Source organism: Heptranchias perlo, chromosome 1 (genome assembly GCF_035084215.1).
Source record: "Heptranchias perlo isolate sHepPer1 chromosome 1, sHepPer1.hap1, whole genome shotgun sequence".
In the NCBI taxonomy this organism is placed as follows: Eukaryota; Metazoa; Chordata; class Chondrichthyes; order Hexanchiformes; family Hexanchidae; genus Heptranchias; species Heptranchias perlo.
The window spans coordinates 139,134,442-139,155,201 of NC_090325.1; the positions used below are offsets into that span (position 1 = coordinate 139,134,442).

Sequence of the window (20,760 nt, forward strand, 5' to 3'; positions counted from 1 at the left end):
TGAAGCCTCTTTGCATCCTCCTCACAACTCACGATCCTACCTAGTTTTTTGTTGTCAGCAAACTTGGAAATATTACATTTGGTTCCCTCATCCAAATCATTGATCTATATTGTGAATAGCTGGGGCCCAAGAACTGATCCTTGCGGTACCCCACTAGTCACTGCTTGCCACCCCGTAAAAGACCCATTTATTCCTACTCTCTGTTTCCTGTCTGTTAACCAATTTTCAATCCATACCAGTATATTACCGCCAATCCCATGTGCTTTAATTTTGCACACTAACCTCTTATCTGGGACTTTATCAAAGGCCTTCTGAAAATCCAAATAAACCACATCCACTGGTTCTCCCTTATCTATTCTACCAGTTACATCCTCAAAAAACTCCAGTAGGTTTGTCAAACATGATTTCCCTTTCATAAATCCATGTTGACTTAGTCTAATCCTGTTGATATTTTCTAAGTGTCCTGTTATCACATCCTTTATAATAGACTTTAGCATTTTCCCTACTAGTGATGTTAGGCTAATAGGTTTGTAGTTCCCTGTTTTCTCTCCCTCCTTTTTTAAATAGTGGGGTTACATTTGCCACCCTCCAATCAGCAGGAACTGTTCCATAATCTGTAGAATTTTGGAAGATGACAACTAATGCATCCACTATTTCCATGGCTACCTCTTTTAGTACTCTGGGATGCAGATTATCAGGCCCTGGGGATTTATCGGCTTTCAGTCCCATTAATTTCTCCAGCACTATTTTTCACTGATACTAATTTCCTTTAATTCCTCCTTCTCACGAGTCCCTTGGTTCTCTAGCATTTCTGGGACGTTATTTGTGTTCTCTTGCTTGTGGCAGCAGTCCCTCAATTTTCCAATGTGTGCTTGTAGTATGTGAGGACTCAGAAAATCTACTCTTTTTTCTGATCTTACTGCCCTGATTTTATAGGATACAGTATGAGTGAGCCCTGAAGTGGGCAGCGAACCCGGGGTTTCCAGGGATGTGGAGGCCCGGCTGATATTAATGGTCAGGTTTTATTTCCATAATTTTTCCGGGGTCCCTCATTTTATCTTAAAAATCTGTGAGAACCCCCTAGTGTTTTTCAAATAGGATTTTTTTTTGCAGAAGAATAAGCCTATCTTATGGTTTATTTATTTACTTTGGTACATAGATGTATAAAATTTTATCCCTCAGATAAAAGATCCAGTACCTGGCTGGCGGGTGAGAGTGGGAATTCGGTGGTAGGAAGCCGCAGCCGGGGACCCATAGGAATGGTCCCCGCCAGTCTGAAAGCGATCGGGGGAAGGTGGAGCAGAGCCTGGGGCAAGGGAGGCCCAACGCCTCCTTGTGAGGCCCGGAGGAGCAGCACTCCTTCTCCTCCTGGCCCACAAGGAAACCTAAAAAAAAATGTAAACCTTACCTGCCTGGCCCTCTTCTGGCCCACAACCCAGATCCTGACAGGTTTGGTTTGACAGGGAAGCCATCACTGCTCTTCCCCCTCCCCCTACTCAGACCTTCAATTAAAATTGCAGATCAGATCCCGATGATGTAATTGGGCCCTGATCTGCATATTTAAACAGGACCCTGCTGCTTTCCTCTGGGTGTTAACTTTGATTTTTTTGTTTTTTGATTTTAGGTGCAATATTTACCAGGAGCACAGTACACTGTACAGCTTATGACTCTGTGGTGCAGCTTCTTGTAGAAGCCAAGGATGGTGGTAATCCTGCGTTGAGAAGTATTACATCAGTGGAGATACAAATTCAGGATATCAATAACAATGCTCCTCAATTCACGCAAGCAATTTATAATATCAGTGTTAATGAAGGCATGGCAGCTGGGATAACTCTGTTGTCATTTTCAGCAATTGACCTAGACTGGGCACGTGAGAATGCTTGCGTTGACTACAACATTGTTGGGGGAAATGAGCAAAACAGATTCCACATTGAGAACTCTGTGATTCAAACAGAGAATCAGTATAGTACGGTAGGCAAGCTAGTGTTAACAAATGTATTAGACAGAGAACTTACTAACAACTACAGTTTAATTGTGCGTGCATCTGATCGTGGAACCTCACCACTTAACTCAACCACAATTATATCAGTAACAGTGCTTGATGTCAATGATAATCCTCCAGTTTTCAAGAACTTGGAGTACCATGTTGAAGTTCTAGAAAGCACCCCTGTAAAAAGCAAACTCATTCAAGTCTCAGCCTATGATCATGATCAGGGAGTAAATGCAGATGTCAAATACAGTATAATTTCTGGAAATGAAAAAGAAAATTTTAGATTGGATCCTAAAACTGGTTTTGTTGAATTAAAGCTACCTCTTGACTATGAGGAAATACCAAAATTCATGATAACTATCCGAGCAGTTGATGGTGGCATTACTAATCAAAACATGGCCCTTTCTGTCCTTTATATTAATGTATTGGATGACAATGATAATATTCCTTATTTTGCATTTCCTACACTGAATTGTACAGTCTGTGAAAATGAGCCTATCTACACATCAGTATGTGCAGTTCATGCACTAGATCATGATGATGGCCCCTTTGGTTATTTGACATACTCTATTCTGACATCGCCTTTAACTGACTATTCCATATCTACAAATTGGAATAATTTTATTATTGATCCAATTACTGGTGATATCTACACAAAACAATTGATTGATTATGAACAACAAAACAACTGCATATTTATAGTCCAGGCTAAGGATAAAGGTAATGCAACAGCAACTGTAACAGTTCAAGTAGATATTCAAGGTATTGATGAATATGAACCTGCTTTTACCCAAGAGCGGTACTATTTTACACTGCCCGAGAATGTGGAGGTAGGTCAAAAAGCTGGACAAGTGACTGCTGTAGATAAAGATGCTGGAATGGATGGAATTGTGCATTACTCATTTCTACAGCCTTCTCCATACTTTTCTCTGAACCAAACAAGTGGAGATATTTATCTTTCAGGTTCTGTTCACAAGATTAAAGGCAGTTACAAGAGAGAAGAGATAATTGAGTTAGTGATTAAAGCCAGTAGTCCCTTATTGGACTCCAGATCAGCTGTTAGTACTGTTGCAATTAACATCTCCAGATCACTGGATGCCTTAGTTGCTAAGTCAACTGACAACCTCACTGTAAGTCTCACTATCTCATTTGTGGTTTTCTTGCTGCTTTCTGTGGGCTTCGGTGGGCTCGTTTGTAGATATAAAAGAAAAGATAAAAGTAATTCAAGTGGAAGAAAACTGAATATACGGCTTCCAATTTTATCTACTATTATCAACTGTCTGAGTCATCCAGTGGCATCATTAGATCACCAGAAGGTGAATGGCAATAATCAACCTGGAAAGACTCCTGATAGTTTACTAGAACAGCTGAGTTTAGGGGACATTCCGATGAAGGAGAAGTCATTTAATCCTTCCAGGCATTCAGATTCATGTGGACGAGGTTCTGCAGAAGGTGAAGCTGAAGATGGAGTAATTACGATGATCAATAAAAATCAGTGTTACAGAGGTTTAATTTCTGTATTAGGCGAACCTGGCTGGACATCCACAGTTCCAGATTCGAGGATCCCAAGGGAATCAGACTACCGGTCTTGTCAATCTTGTGAAAACAATGCCACTGAAAGTGTAAAAAGCATTCATAATTTTAAAGACAGGGGGGGAGGGTACAATGCAAATTTTGTTGCTAATGAAATGTTATCAAATAATACTCAGAATACAGGTATTAAGGAAAATAGTATCATGATGGACAACACAAAGGATCATATTTTCATAGTGGATGGGCAGACTTCATTGATAGGATCCCTCACTTCCTTTGTTTCCACACAGGAAGAGCTACAAAACAGCTATTATTGTGATTACTTACTTACCTGGAAACCTGGGTTTCAACCTTTGGCCTCTGTCTTTACTGAGATTGCAAAACTGAAAGATGAAAACCTACAGAAGCATACCTTAAAAAATGAATCAAAATCTTTTATTACCCCACCGCCATTGATAACATCAGTTGCACAGCAAGGCATAAGGGTCGTCCCTCCACAAATGCCAATCATAAGATTTAATCCATCATACCCAAAATATTCAAACTTATCCATTGTCAGTAATGCATACAGCACCCTTTCAGCTTTGACACCAAGTTTTTCTCCATCTGTTTCTATGCTAACTATACAAACTCCTTCAGCTTCTCCTATTGTTTTAGATGCAGGGTTACCTAAAGTTACCATAAAGCAATCCTTACACGAGCAAAAATTAGAAGAGAAAGTACAAATATAGAATCATTAACACTTCAGACTGATATGATTATATGTACAATCTTTTAAATTAAGTGTAGATATGTGAAACTATGCATGTAAATTTTTTGCACGTGAAGCATCATCATGCCTACTTCAACAAAGAGTGTAACTAACTTGAATTAGGTTTAAATTATAGAGGAAAACTGTTAAATGAATAATGATTTTTGCCAAGTAATTTTATTCACTTAACAGTTCTATATTACCTGTTTTAACTGTAGTATCAAGTTTGGCAAGAAGCTAACAATGGAATGCAAACTAGATTGCAATTACGGTACTATAAAAACAGTCACACTAACAAAGTATATTTATGTCATTTGCTTCATTACTATATATACATTACAGTGCAGCACAACAAATCTGATACACCAAACTGTTAGCAATTTTACTCTGGGAATTTGGGAAACTTTCGGCCAATTCAGCATTGCCATTACTTTAACCCGTTGCAAACGTGCCTCCTTCTGGTTTAACTGGGGTGGGTTGGGGGGTCGGGCGAGTAACCTGCTCTCGAGAGGCGGGTTGGTAATATGTCAATGAGGCTGCGTGCCTCAGATTTTGTCAGCCATTTGGATTTAACGGCTGCGGGCCAGGTTTCCCAGGGCTCGGGAAACCCAGCAGCTAAAGGGAGGCGAGAACTGACGGATGCAGCAGCTAAGTGGTTTTCCAGAACTGCCCTCGGCCAGGAGGAGCAGGAATGCTTCCCCCCGGCCCCCCAAACTAACCTACAGCGATCTGTCTCCCTCCCCTCAATCAGCCGACCCCCTCCCCGCAATCCAATCTCTCTTTCCCCCATGATCAACGGACCCTCCCCCGCGACTTCGATCCCCCCTCCTCGAGCGATCTCTCCCTCCCTCCTCTCTGTTCCCCGGCTGCGGCCTAGTATAGTAGGCTTTCCCGCCCGACAGCTGGCCAGCCTCTCAATCAGGCTGACTGCCAGGCGGGAAACTGAGTACATAAATTCTAATGAGGTCCTGCCATTAAATTCAGCGGGACCTTCGCCTTTCCCGTATTTTCCAGCTTTCCCAGCTACTGACAGTCGCCCCCACACCCTCCCCGTAAATATCGGGGCCAGGGACCCCGATATTTACAGGGATGCAAGGGAGGCCAAAAACGACCGAAGGACCTGGCAAGACCGGGGACGTGCAGGTCCTGCCGAACTTAACGGCGTGTCCCACCTGGCAGCCAGCCAAATTGACAGCTTGGCCAGCGGCCAGGAGGGGATCCTTGGGACAGCCCCCGGCAATTTGGGGTGGGGATGGTCGGAGATCGGGGCTGGAAGAGAGGAAGGTCGCTAATCGGGGCTGGGAGGGAGGAAGGTCGTGATTGGGACTGGAAGGGGGTAAGGTTGGCGATAGGGGCTGGGAGAGGAGAAGGTCGGTGATCGGGGCTGGGAGAGGGGAAGGTCGGCGATGTGGAGGGGGAAGATAGTTTGACGATCAGGAGGGGGGAGGCCGAAAGCTTCCTTGAGGGGCTGGGGGGAACACTCCTGCTCATCCCGGCCCACGAGGAGTGCTGAGAAAGGCACTTAATTTGTGGAGCAGAAATCTCCCGCTTTCCTTTCATGGTCGGGGAACCTGCGCAGCAGCATTTAATTTTAATTCCTGCTCTCAATTGCACTGTGGGAGCCTGCTTTAAATATATTAATTAAGTGTCCCGCCTTTCTACGGCGGGTCACTCAGATGCCCCGATATCCGCCACCATAAAATGGACGTGGGCGGTACGCGGCATGTTTGGGACGTGTTCCCCATATTTAAGTCTTTAACCCCTCTCCCGCCCGCCGTGCTGGCGTCTATATCGAGACCAGAGTTTCTGCCAGTTTGTTGCCAAAGGGTTTGTGCAAAATATGGGTAAATTATAAGCATCACAAAGCTTGAGCATTATCACCTAATGAGGTGATCTTCACACCTAAACAAAAGTGCTTGTTACAACGATTTCCAAAAGTGCTTGAGCCCTAGCACCTGATGAGGTGAAAAAGACTCTGAAACATCACTGAATTGGTTACTATGTTATTTTCACAACTAGACAAAAACGCTCCTCAAAAGAGCTTAGCACATTGATTGGCAAAAAGGGCTCAACACATCAGCTTTAGCGAGGCAGTACAACATAAGAAATAGGAGCAGGAGTAGGCCATACGGTCCCTCGAGCCTGCTCCGCCATTCAATAAGATCATGGCTGATCTTCTACCTTAACTCCACTTTCCCACCCTATCCCCTGGCCAATATTTATCCTTCAACCAACATCACTAAAACAGATTACCTGGTCATTATCAAATTGCTGTTCATGAGAGCTTGCTGTGCGCAAATTGGCTGCCATGTTTCCTACATTACAACAGTGACTACACTTAAAAAAAAACTTAATTGGCTGTAAAGTGCTTTGGGAAGTCCTGAGGTCGTGAAAAAGCGCAAGTCTTTCAAGTCTTTTTATCCCCATATCCCTTGATTCCCTTAGTGTCTTGAATATACTCAATGACTGAGCATCCACGGCCCTCTGGGGTAGAGAATTCCAAAGATTCACAACCCTCTGAGTGAAGACATTTTTCCTCATCTCAGTCCTAAATGGCTGACCCCTTATCTTGAGACTATGATCCCCAATTATAGACACTCCAGCCAGGGGAAACACCTCTCAGCATCTACCCTGTCAAGCCCTCTAAGAATTTTAGACGCTGCAATGAGATCACCTCTTATTCTTCTAAACGCCAGAGAATATAGGCCCATTCTACTCAATCTCTCCTCATAGGACAACCCTCTCATCCCAGGAATCAATCTAGTGAACCTTCATTGCACCCCCTCTAAGGCAAGTATATCCTTCCTTAGGTAAGGAGACCAAAACTATACACAGTTCTCCAGGTGTGGTCTCACCAGAACCCTATATAATTACAGCAAGACCTCCTTACTCTTACACTCCAACCCCCGTGCAGTAAAGGTGAACATACCATTTGCTTTCCTAATTGCTTGCTGTACTTGCATGTTAACTTTCTGCGATTCGTGTACAAGGACACCCAAATCCCTTTGAATACCAACACTTCTTAGTCTTTCAACTTTGAAAAAATATTCTGCTTTTCTATACTTCCTACCAAAGTGGATAATTTTATATTTCCCCACATCATACTCCATCTGCCACCTTCTCGCCCACTCATTTCACTTGACTTTGGGCACGATTTTAACGTCAAAGTGCGGGTGCGTTGAGGGCGGGGAGGCAAACAAAATTGGGCATTTCTGGAGCAGCAAGGAATCCCGGCTCCAACCCGCCGAAAAACACGCACGACCCAGAGCCATCTGGGCGTGTGCGTGGTTCCTGAACCCGGAAGTGCCAGTGGGACAATATTTAAATCAAGAATTGAAGTACTTTAAGTACTTCAAATCTGCATTAATGTAATTAATCACACTGGCAAGCGATTTCAACGCTGCCTCAACGTGTTTCCCGTGCTGTGTGAAACACGCCATGAGAAACTAGGCGGGTTGTCGCTGGCAGCCATTTGGCCATTTAAATCCCTGTTTGACAGATGGGGCTAGAAGGTGAGTTATTACAGCAGGGCACTCAGTTGTCTCAGACAAACTTTTGGCTGGGTGATCTTTGTGTTTAGACTGAAAATTCTTGGTTCACACTCACAATTGTTCTGTTTACATATATTTACCTACTTTTTGGACCCCTTCAAACTGACATCATCAGAATTGGGGGGGGGGGGGGGGGAGGTGCAATGGCTGCATTCACCAGTACATCCGAAGAGGAGGAACATCACCATCCTCGCCAGGCACTGCGTGCAACTCCGCCACTTGCAGCCACTCCACAACACAGACGTGCGCCAGAGGCATCTGCACAAGAGCAGAGAGGGGAACAACAGAGGGACCGACGTTGCAGGAGGCACTACCCTCGTCAGAGGGTCTTCAGATCGAGACTGAGCTTCCTAGACCTTTCTGAGAATCAGTGCATACGGAGGCTGAGAGTGAGTCATCAGGTGGTCAGAGACATCTGGAGCCTCCTTCATGCCAAGCTGCTCCCGGCTGGACCTGGTGACATTGCATTGCCCGTCACAGTTAAAGTGATCACTGCCCTCAACTTCTTTGCCTTTGGATTATTCCAGGACGCCACCGGTGACATCGCCGAGGTGCCTCAGTCGTCTACCCACAAGTGCATAAGACAGGTCACCGACGGTTTGTTTCGCAGGGTGTCCCACTACATCAACTTCCCCATGGATGACTTCAACCAGACGGAGAGGACAGTAGGTTTCCACTCTGTGGCTGGCTTCCCACGGGTAAAGAGTGCAATCGATTGCACACATATAGCAATCCGAGCACCTCCATGTGAGCCAGGACTATTCATTAACAGAAAGGGTTATCACCCCATCAACACGCAGCTCGTTTGTGACCACCGGAAAAGATTTCTTCATGTGTGCTAGATTCCCAGGCAGCTGTCATGATTCATTCATTCTGAGAGAATCCCTCATCCCGGCCCTCTTCCACGCACCAAACAGCCTTAAGGGCTGGCTCCTCGGAGACCAGGGATACCCCATGTACACATGGCTTATGACACCTCTGAGGAATCACATCAGTGAGGAAAAGTGTCGATACAACATGTCACCATCAGGTTGGTCATTGAACATGTGATAGGACTGCTGAAGATGCGATTTTGGTGCCTGGATTGGTCTGGGGGAACGCTTCAATACGCACCAGTGAGAGTGAGTCAAATTATAGTCTCTGTTGTGTCTTGCACAACATGAGCGGGTTACCGGTTGATGAGGCCTCATGCCTTCATCCAGCATCCACATCTACCATCAACATTGAGGAGGTGGAGGAGGAGGAACCCATTGACAGAGCAGCGGCTCACCTGGCTGCTCGTGAGGCCAGGGAGTCACTAATATTTGAATGATTCTTATAAGGAGATCTGCAAAGTGAGAATAGTTCAGTCCTCAGATCACCTGGAAAGAACAAAGCCAATAACAGCGCCCACCACCCCCCACCCTGCAGAAAACAGCCCTACAACTACACATACACCCACTGTAAACTCACCCACTGGGTGGCATTGAATTTTGCCGTTCATGCTGAAGCACATGAAAGGGCGCTATCACAAAAGGGACTCAAGTATGGGCAAGATGTGGCAGTAGTGATGAGAATGTTAACACTTAATGTGAATTTAACAAAAAATAAATATAAATGAAAATCATGATACTCTGTCAAAAACCCTTATGCATACCCTTCATGATCACAAAACCTTAGCCTTTCTCTTCCTACTATTTCCATGTGGTGCATCCCATATGGCTGCAGCAGAGGTAGTACAGGTTGCTCATGTTCATGCCCTGACTGCTTAGATGCTTTCATCCTATGCCCTCTGGGTTTTGGAGCCCGTGAGGGCCCCGCCAAAGATTGCTCCACCTGCACCTGTGCAGGGGCAGACTCGGCCACCTGGAGAGGAGGCAACATTGTGGGTATTGGTTGGGGGTGGGGGGCAACGGGTGAGACGTGGGAGCACTTTGAGTGGCATCCCCACTTCCATGTCCTCTTTCCCCTCCCTCCCCTGGGCCAGGCCTACATCACTCCTATCACCCTGCTGGAGAACAGTTTGGAGGGCATGTGTGATGCCTTAGAAGCCCAGTTGTAAAGTTTAAGGCAACAGAATGTTGTTCACCCTGAATCCGAACAGCCGTTGTCAGGGCCTGAATGGATTCATTTATGAGTCGTGCATGAAGCTCAATGGAGGCTGGCCTTCTTTCCATCGCAGACATTCCCGCACTTACCTGTGCCACCAGTCCACTAATGCAGGAGGCGGACTCCTCCAACCTCGCCGCTAATGTGGTGAGTGTGCGTGGCACCTGTTCCAGTATCTTGCAAATGTGCTGCTGTCCCTCGATCATTTTCCTTTTAAACGATGGCCCCCGGGGTTCAGCATCTGTGTCCAGCTGAGCAGAGCCTGGAGAGGAGTGCGCCCACCGACACGGACTCTCCACAGCTGCCCCTGCCACCAGTGTCTGCTCATGCTCACTTGTGTGTGGTGACTCACCAGGTTCCAACCCAACTAACTGACTTCTAGGACTCACCGAGGTGTGAGTATCTGCGCTGGTGAATGACTCACTAAGATGTGACAGTGCACCCTCAGAGGAGCACTGTCCCTCTCCCATCACTGAGGTCTTTGAAGGGCCTGTAAGAGAACAGAAGGCAATATTAAGCATCATCACAGATGTGTAATGTTATGATGAGCATACTGAGATGTTCAACATGCCAATCATTCTTAACGTCAATTCATGTTGTGTCTGATGAATGTTAAAGTTGTGTCACCAGACGTTTGTGGGGTACCAGTCTCGGCGTCCGTGACGGACAGGCACTCGAGGGTACGGCTGATCTCCAGGGCCTCCTCCTATGCCTCTGTGAGGACCATTATTTGTTGTGGCCCCCCCTCCAGTCCCCGCCCTCTTGCATGCATTTTGCGCTCTCTTCTACAAGGGGAGAAAGTACATATGTGTAAGTTGAGTGAGGGTGAAGTGGTCAGCTGATGGATGAGTAGTTTTGGCTGAGGCTGACCATAAAAGAGTTGCAACAGAGGGTGAGTATCAGTCAGAGATATCGCATTGGATCAGGATTTGGATGAGTGGTAGTGGTCAGGTCACAAATGGGTAGGTGAGGAAGTGCTCAGGAAGTGAAGGTAAGTTGAGGATGAGCCTTAAGTGGGTGTGAGGAGTTATGTGATGGAGTAGTCTTGGCAGTGCAGAATGATGTGAGGTTGCGGGGGGGGGGGGGGTGGTGGGCGGTGGGTGACGTGCAACACAGCATGCAGGAGAATCAGTAAGTGTAGTCACTTTTGCTGAACTAGTTAGGTCATTGAACCGCTTCCTGCACTGGACCCAAGTGCGAGAGATGTTGTTCCTCCTGTGCCACCTCGAGCCAGACCTTCTTGGGGCGCTTCCTCCCGTTGACTGGGTAAAATAGTTCCCCCCTCCTCCTCCTCACCCCGGCCAGCATCACCTTAAGTGAGGCGTCACTGAATCTTGGAGCTGGCTTGCCCCTCTGCTGCTCCATTCTGCGTGCTTGCTCCTTGCTCCAGCAAAAACCATTGGTGCAATGGCCCTTTAAATCCAGACACTCCAGTTGACAGCAGGTCATGCGGGTGCGCAGTCCGTCCACTGTGCAGCTTTTGGACAGCAAACCTGGAAGCAACATTAAGGGCCACCAGTTAAGTCACCATCGCTTGGGGAACGGTAAGATTTTATTATTCGGGTTACCAAAGCTCCCATTGATTTCCCCCCACCGCTCCCGCTACCACTCCACCGGCATTTTAAAATCATGCCCTATATTCCTTTTCAGCCTTTTTGGGTCCTCCTCACACTTTCCCACCTAGCTTTGTATCATCAGCAAACTTGAATACATTGCACTCGGTCCCCTCATCTAAGTCATTGATACATATACATACAGACTTTTGCAAATCATTTAAACATTTTATTTAACAGTTATTCATTTAACAAGGACAGCTATCATTGGAAAAGATAGAAAAGGGATTTGAGAATGGATATGTTATTCTCAAACATTTTATTCTTTTATCAGTTATAAGTGGGCTTGGCTGTATTTGTAATTGTATTTTAAATATAAACATTAACTTTTTTTACTCAAGTCCTATTCAGTTTTGTTCATCTCAAATTCACTCATATATTTTCCAAGTAAAACAGTAAGATCAAAGAATTACATGTTTTGGTGCAGTATCTTTGCAGTAACAATGTAAAATATACCTCATGCATGTTTTTATTTCTTGGCATGTAGTCAATATTAATAAAAAGTGTTTTTTTTCACATATTGTTAACTGATGTTCAGTAAAATGACATATATATGAAATGACAATGGAAAATAGATGGCAGGACTGAATTCAAAACTTTGGAGTGTTTGTTCATTGGAAGGATCATATAAATGAAGAATGGATTATTCTTAACAAGTGCAAATACATATATTGTGTTAAAAAGCATGCCATATAATATAGGTTCAAATGGTTGGGGGCTGAGGGTTACTCAACAAAGTTTTTAATGAGTAAACAAAAATTTGTACATAAAAGGCTCAATATAAGCCAGGTCTAATTTTTGAAATGTTATGTGTAACCTCTTAAACTAGCTGATGTAATATTTTGCTGGACTTCGACGAGCTTCATTCTTCAGTAACGCTCCCACCCTTTTGTGCATCCCCCTCCCACCTTGCCCCACCGTTGGCAGATGTGCCTTCAGCCAACTAGGCCTCGTGGTCAGGAATTCCAACTCTAAACACCTCCGCCTCACTACCTCCCTTACCTCTTTTAAGATCTTCCTTAAAATCCACCAATTTGACCAAACTTTTGGTCATCCCTCCTAATATCTATGGCTCGGCCTCCATTTATTTCTGATTATGCCTCTGTGCAATAGCTTAGGATGTTTTTCTACATTATATAAATGCAAGTTGTTATTGTTGAATAAGTTCCTCATGAAATAAGCATTCAAGATATTAACTCTGCCTGTTATCATGCAAGCATTATTATTCTTAAACTGATTGCTGTTAACCTCAAGGCTACCTATTTTATATATTAATAAGGAAGTGCTTTCAAGCAACATGTAAACATTACCAATGCTTACAATACAGTACAATCTTTCAGTGACAACTGTCTTCACAAAATTCCTCGTAATAAACTGCATACATAATGACGCACAGATTACATGCGTGACTGATGACTGCCTCTTCCAAAGGTTGTAAAACTGAAGTCCAGCAAATGATTGGTCCCGAAGTTACAAGTTTGCACTTTCATGGGGCAAGAGCAAACAACTCCAACCCTTTCAAGATGACATTATTATTAAAGCTGACTTCCAAACAGGGCAAGGAGGTCTTCTCAGAGCTCCAAGATTTCCAGATAAAATTGCAGAGCTATGCCAGTACGTTGGTACTAAATCGCAACAAACTTTCCATTTTATTATATGAGACTGTTCATGAAAGCAATACAACTGAATTTACTGACCCATTTACCTTCATTCACTGAACTTCATAGTTCTTGGGCATGATCTTTACTTGGAGCCAGGAACTCAGCGGGTGAGTTGATTTTCGTGTGGGAAACCCAGAAGTCAAGCGAGTGCATCGGAATCTGTGATCGCAACTCAATTGAAGACAATTATTTTTGCTTCCAGGTTTCCTGCGTGACAGACAGCCAGATTTACAGGCTGGTCACCTGTCGGGAGAGAAAACAGCCGGGGAGTGGATGCCAGTTAAAATCATAGAAAATTTACGGCACAGAAGGAGGCCGTGTGTCCGCGCCAGCTGAAAATGAGCCACCCAGCCTAATCCCACGTTAAGTTTGAGATCAGGGGAGGGCTTATAGACATCACGGGGGAGGGGGTCGGAGACTTCGCAGGGGGAGGAGGGGAGGGAGGAGAAGGTTTGTTGTCCTATCCTGGATTTCCACAGATGTTTACTCTTTGCAGGTTACACATCTTGCTGTATGTTCACGAAAAACTTTTCGTTTTTCTTATTACTGACCGTATATTGGTTGGGAGAAGCCAGCAGACAACATATACCAGTATTAAACAAGGAAAGACCTGTAGCCAATGTACTGAAGTTGAGTAGGGAGTCAATGGGAGCCACCAGCATTTTGCACCCACTCATGTCTGCATTGAGGCTGCATGGGGAGGAAGGCATGAAGAGCTGGCTCCAGATTCAGGCCAGAAATAAGGAACATATACCAGGGTGAGCAGCAGAGAAGCACTTTGATGATCAGTGCAATGTAAGTAGTATTCATGTTTTGAAATTCCTAACAGCACCAACACTAGCATAAGCATTAAAAGATGAAAAGTATAACGGATGTCCCTGGCAGTTATTTTCTGCTGCATATGGGAAATGTGATGGATTCAATCAAAGGGTCTGTCAACCACTGCTGAGGTAAGACTCAGCTAAGGGAAAAGAAGGACCTTTGGGAACTCTGGTGTGGAAAGTAGATTTATTAGAGCAAATATGACAGAGGAGAAAATTAGAGAAAGAGATGAAGTATTTACTGGAAGTGGGGAGTGAACAAACACAATCCAAATAGCAGTGGGAGTCTGAGCTTGCAATATAAATCTATGGAAAGTCTATTGCCAAAGATGGAGAGGGAGAAAGCCAGAAAAAGAAGGGATGAGATAGACCACATGAAGGTAAAGAATGGATGAGAATTAGAAAAATATTTGGAGTCCTAGATTCTATATTAGCAAAATAGCCAAATTCTTATAAAATGTTATGATTCTTTCAAGTAACTTGACTGCAGAATATTCCAATATTTCAAATTTTGTCATCATTCTTAAAAATATATTCTTGTGCACATACTCAAGATTGATTCAGGATGATAATAATTGATTATTTTCTGAATCTTTAATTTAATTGAATGATGGCTGGAAGAATAAATAGAGACCCAACACAAAGAACTCTCAGCCAAACGTTTGCCTGAGAGAACTGAGCTGCAATATCTGAGCTGTTATTTATGTGTGTCAATCACAGGTTTAAAGGCCAAATCGACATCGGCTGCATCTTGCCTCCGTTTCACTGATGAGATGCAGAAGCCATGGGAAACCCATGCAGGTGAAGTAAAATTTGTTCCAGGTTCAGAATCAACAAAAAATTGCCTACCTCAAGTATTTCATCTAGGTAAATTGCCCCTTTAACGATCCACCCGCTGGCATTAATTGGGGACATGACTTCCGGGTTTTGGCTGCACGCACGCATCCAAACGCACCTACATTAGACCCAGAAATGGACACGTTGGAGCCTGGTTGCGGTCGAGCTTCAAAAAGCTATTGTTTTAACCTTCCACCTGCCCCCAACCCACCTGTTCTTTGGGGTTAAAATTACTCCCATTATCTCTGCACAAAACAGTGTGAATGAAATTGGCTTTACTACAAGCCTCTTGATGTTGGGAGATTACAGATGAGAAGTATAACTTTATAACCTGGTCTATTTGTCTCACCACTGATGTTTCTTAGGTCATGCTACCTGACATATAAGTAGGCTGGACTCAGTAGAATTTTGGTAGAATCCTGCTCCAACTGTACAGTGTGTCAATCCTTGTTTAGGTGTCTAACGAACCTAGTTGAATTTTTTGAGGAGGTAACTAATATGGTAGATAAGGGCGTGTCTATGGATGTTATTTATATGGACTTCCAGCGGGCATTCGATAAGGTTCCACATAAGAGACTGTTAACAAAAATGAGAGCGTATGGAATTGGAGGCAACCTATTGACATGGGTAGGGAATTGGTTAAGAGGTAGGAGACAGAGAGTAGGAACAATGGGTATGTACTCAAATTGGCAGGATGTGACTAGTGATGTCCCCTAGGGATCTGTACTGCAGCCTCAGCTTTTCACTATATTTATGAATGACTCAGATAAAGGAATAGAGAGCGGTATATCCAAGTTTGCTGACGACACCGAGTTAGGTGGTACAGTAAATAGTGTAGATGAGAGCAGAAAGTTGCAAAAGGACATTGATAGATTAAGTGAGTGGGCAAAACTGTGGCAGATGAAGTTCATTGTGGGGAAGTGAGAGGTCATCCACTTTGGAACTAAGAAACATAGATCAGAGTATTTTCTAAATGGTGAGAAGCTAGGAACTGTGGATGAGCAGAGAGATTTAGGGGCCCAAGTACGGAAATCACTAAAACCGAGTGGTCGGGGAAGGAAAATAATTTAAAAGGCTAATGGAACGTTTGCCTTTATCTCAAGAGGGCTGCAATACAAAGGGGTGGAAGTTATGTTACAGCTGTACAGAGCTCTGGTTAGATTTCATTTATAGTACTGCGTTCAGTTCTGGGCAGTGCATCTCAGGAAGGATATATTGGCATTGAAGGGGGTGCAACACAGATTCACCAGAATTCACCTGGGCTAAAAGAGTTAAATTGTGATGATCGGTAGCATAGACTATGCTTGTATTCCCTTGACTATAGAAGATTAAGGGGTGATCTAAGTGAGGTGTTTAAGATGATTAAAGGAGTTAATGGGGTAGATAGAGAAACTTTCCTCTAGTGGGGGAGTCCAGAACAAGGGTGCATAACCTTGACATGAAAACTAAGCCATTTAGGGATGATGTTAGGAATCACTTCTTCACACAAATGGTAGTGGAAATCTGGAACTCTCTTCCCCCAAAAAACTGTTGAGGCTAGGTCAATTAAAAATTTCAAAACTGAGATTGATAGATTTTTGTTAGGCAAAGGCATTAAGGGATTACGGAACCAAGATGTGTAGATGGAGTTAAGATATAGATCAGCCATAATCTAATTGAATGGCGGAACAGGCTCGAGGGGCTGGATGGCCTACCCCTGTTCCTATTAGATGGACAACAGCAAAATGTTGAGATACATAGGAAAATAGGAACAGTAGTAGGCCATTTAGCCCCTCAAGCCTGTTCCGCCATTCAATGAGATCATGACTGATCTGTGATCTAACTCTATATACCCGCCTTAGCCCCATATCCCTTAATACCTTTGGTTAACAAAAATCTATCAATCTCAGATTTAAAATTAACAATTGAGCTAGCATCAACTGCCGTTTACAGAAGAGAGTTCCAAACTTGTACCACCCTTTGCGTGTAGAAGTGTTTCCTAACTTCACTCCTGAAAGTCCTGGTTCTAATTTTTAGGCTGTGTCCCCTAGACCTAGACTCCCCAACCAACAGAAATAGTTTCTCTCTATCTACCCTTTCAATTCCCCTTAATATCTTGAAAACTTTAATCAAATCACCCCTTAAATCTTCTAAATTCCATGGAATGCAATCCTAATTTGTGTAATCTCTTTTCATCTCCAATGAAGCAGTCCGAGCCCGCATGCAGCAAGACCCGGACAACATCCAGGCTTGGTCTCATAAGTGGCAAGTAACATTCGCGCCAGATAAGTGCCAGGCAATGACCATCTCCAACAAGAGAGAGTCTAACCACCTCCCCTTGACATTCAACGGCATAACCATCGCCAAATCCCCCACCATCCTGGGGGTCACCATTGACCAGAAACTTAACTGGACCAGCCATATAAATATTGTGGCTACGAGAGCAGGTCAGAGGCTGGGTATTCTGCAGCGAGTGATTCACCTCCTGACTCCCCAAAGCCTTTCCACCATCTACAAGGCACAAGTCAGGAGTGTGATGGAATACTCTCCACTTGCTTGGATGAGTGCAGCTCCAACAACACTCAAGAAGCTCGACACCATCCAAGATAAAGCAGCCCGCTTGATTGGCACCCCATCCACCACCCTAAACATTCATTCCCTTCACCACCGGCGCACTGTGGCTGCAGTGTGTACCATCCACAGGATGCACTGCAGCAACTCGCCAAGGCTTCTTCGACAGCACCTCCCAAACCTGCGACCTCTACCACCTAGAAGGACAAGAGCAGCAGGCATGGGAACAACACCACCTGCACGTTCCCCTCCAAGTCACACACCATCCCGACTTGGAAATATATCGCCGTTCCTTCATCGTCGCTGGGTCAAAATCCTGGAACTCCCTTCCTAACAGCACTGTGGGAGAATCGTCACCACACGGACTGCAGCGGTTCAAGAGGGCGGCTCACCACCACCTTCTCAAGGGCAATTAGGGATGGGCAATAAATGCCGGCCTCTCCAGCGACGCCCACATCCCATGAACAAATAAAAAAAATCTCTTCTCGTAATTTAACCCTTGGAGTCCAGGTATCATTCTAGCAAATCTACGCTGCACTCCCTCCAAAGCCAATATATTCTTCCTAAGATGCAGTTCCCAGAACTGGACACAGTCCTCCAAGTGTGGTCTAACCAAGGCTTTGTATACCTGCAGCCTAACATCTACCCCCTTGTATTCTAGTCCTCTAGATATAAAGGCCAGCATTCCATTAGCCTTTTTGATTATTTTCCGTACCTGTCCATGACATTTTAATGATCTTTGTACATGGACCCCTAAGTCTCTTTGGACCTCCACTGTTTCAAGCTTTCACCATTTAGAAAGTACTCTGATTTATCCTTTTTAGGTCCAAAGTGGATGACCTCACACTTGCCTACATTGAAATCCATTTACCGCAGTTTTGTCCATTCGCTTAATCTATTAATATCTCTCTGTAATTTTATGCTTCCATCTATACTGCTTACAATGCTGCCTATCTTTGTGTGATCAGCAAACTTGGATATGTGGCTCTCTATCACATCATCTAAGTTGTTCATAAATACAGTGAATAGATGAGGCCCCAACACAGATCCCGGTGGGACACCACTAGTCACATCCTACCACTAGTCACATCCTGCCACAAGCACAAAGCTTTGAGGATGCCCCAGGCATTAGTGAGGAAAATGCAATCAAATCAGATGACACACAAACCCAGCAAGGGCATGGTCCAGCCTTACATGAGATATTAGCCTTAATCGTGTTTTTAAGATTGGTCTATCCTTTGGTGGACTTATTTATGTATGGTGAGAATACATGTATCGGATATCAGTCCCAGATTAGCAATGAAGCTATATACATTTCACCTGAATTATATAGTTAAAAGTCAGGAATGACATTGGTCATGGAGGTCTGTCATTTGACCTCCCTTGCTCTTCCCTGGCAGAATTTCTTTGGGGGTTGCTCCACCAACTCTCCACAATCCTCCACCACTTTCAGGCTTTAGCACTGGAAGTGACAGCAGATATACAATGGTCTTGATATTTTCAGGGAGGCAGGGAGGGTGCGTGGGAGTGCGGGAGCATGTCTAAAACTTTACAAGGCCGGGGACGCAGAAGTCCTGCCGGTATTAATAGCAGGACCTCATTAACATTTCCTCCTTCCATTTCCCGCCCCGCAGCCAGCCGGATTGAGAGGCTGGCTGGCTGACGGTTGGGAAAACCAGCGGCAGGAGGCCGCAGCCGGGACCGTGATTGGGGCTTGGGGATGGGAGGGGGGATGTCAGAGCCCAGCAGGAGGCTCGAGATTGGAGCTTGATGGAGGGGGTCGCCGATCACGGCCTCTCTTTGCTGCCGTGATCGGCAGAAGGGAGGCCAATGACTTCCTTGAGGGGTCGGGAGGAGCATTCCTGTTCCTCCTGGCCCATAAGGAGTGCTAGGAAAGCACTAACCCTCTTGAGCCGACAGCTCCCACCTTAATTTTGTTGGTGGGTTCCCCGAGCCCTGGGAAACCCGGCTGGCAGCTGTTAAATTTAAATCAGGCTTCCAATTGCACTGTAAGAGCCTGATTTAAATATGATAATGAAGTGTCCAGTCTCTCCAGAACGGGATGCACACACACCTCACAATCCGCTGCCAGCACATACACGACGTGTTGGGGACGTGTTCCCCGATTTTAAATTTTTTAACCCCCTCCCGACCCGGCCTAGATTCCCTTATTTGCTCACTATCCTATCTGCCAATTTTCATTTCCAGTTTATTTAGGCTAAACCACTCTAAACCTCTCCAGCTCTCTCTTCCTTCAAGAAGCTTCTTAAAACATACCACTTCGACCAACCTGTTCAAATGCCTCCTTTGGTTTAGAGTCAATTTTTTTTTGTCTGATTGTGCTCCTGTGAAGCTCCAATTAAATTTTGGGAAGAAGCCATTGTCTTCAGTCCCCACCAGAAACTCCGTTCCCTATCCACCGATTCCAGCCCCCTCCCTGGCCACTGTCTGAGGCTCAACCAGACTGTTCGCAACCGTGACGTCCTATTTGATCCTGACCTGAGCTGAGCTTCCACCCCCATATCCTCTCCATTATCAAGACCGCCTACTTCCACCTCCGTAATATCGCCTGTCTCCGCCCCGCTTCAGCCCATCTGCTGCTGAAACCCTCATCCATGCTTTTGTTACCTCCAGACTTGACTATTCAAATGCTCTCCGAGCCAACCTCCCACCTTCCACCCTCCATAAACTTGAGCTCATCCAAAACTCTGTTGCCTGTATTCTGACTCCCATCAAGTCCCGTTCACCCATCATTCCTGAGCTCGCTGACCAACATTGGCTCCTGGTCCAGCAACACTTCAATTTTAAAATTCTCATGCTTGTGTTCAAATCCCTCCATGGCCTCGCCCCTCCCTATCTCTGTAACTTCCTCCAGCCCTACAACTCTCCAAGAGTTCTGCGTTCCTCCAATTCTAGCCTTGTGTATCCCCGATTTTCTTTGCCCTCCATTGGCGGCCGTGCCTTCAGCTGTCTAGGCCCTAAGCTCTGGAATTCCCTCCCTAAACCCACTCCGCCTCCCTACCACTCTCTCCTCCTTTAAGTTGTTCCTTAAAACCTGCCTCTTTGACCAAGCTTTTGGTCATCTGTCCTAATATTTCCTTATGTGGCTCGTGTCAAATTTTTGATGGTAACATTCCTGTGAAACATCTTAGGATGTTTTACTACGTTAAAGGCACTATATAAATACAAGCTATTGTTGGGACGTTTTACTATGTTAAAGGCACTATATATGTGAAAGTTATTGTTGTAGGCTAGTTCTTTTTATAACTCATTGAAATTAGCTATTTTTCAGCGAAGTACCTTTATCTTTGACTGTTCCCTCTCCTTTTCAAAATGTTTGTATCAAACTTAATTATGTTATGGTT

The 20,760-nt window shown here is 44.7% G+C and overlaps 1 protein-coding gene across 1 annotated transcript in view; it reads left to right on the plus strand.

The window, feature by feature from the left end:
• dchs2 (dachsous cadherin-related 2) overlaps window positions 1-5,566 on the plus strand; it is a 162,783-nt gene extending 157,217 nt beyond the window's left edge. The window contains exons 21-22 of the mRNA XM_067982273.1: window positions 1,625-3,442; window positions 5,289-5,566. Coding sequence (XP_067838374.1) covers window positions 1,625-3,442; window positions 5,289-5,566 — 2,096 coding nt within the window. The remainder of the gene's footprint in view (window positions 1-1,624; window positions 3,443-5,288) is intronic.
• Window positions 5,567-20,760: the final 15,194 nt, after the last annotated feature.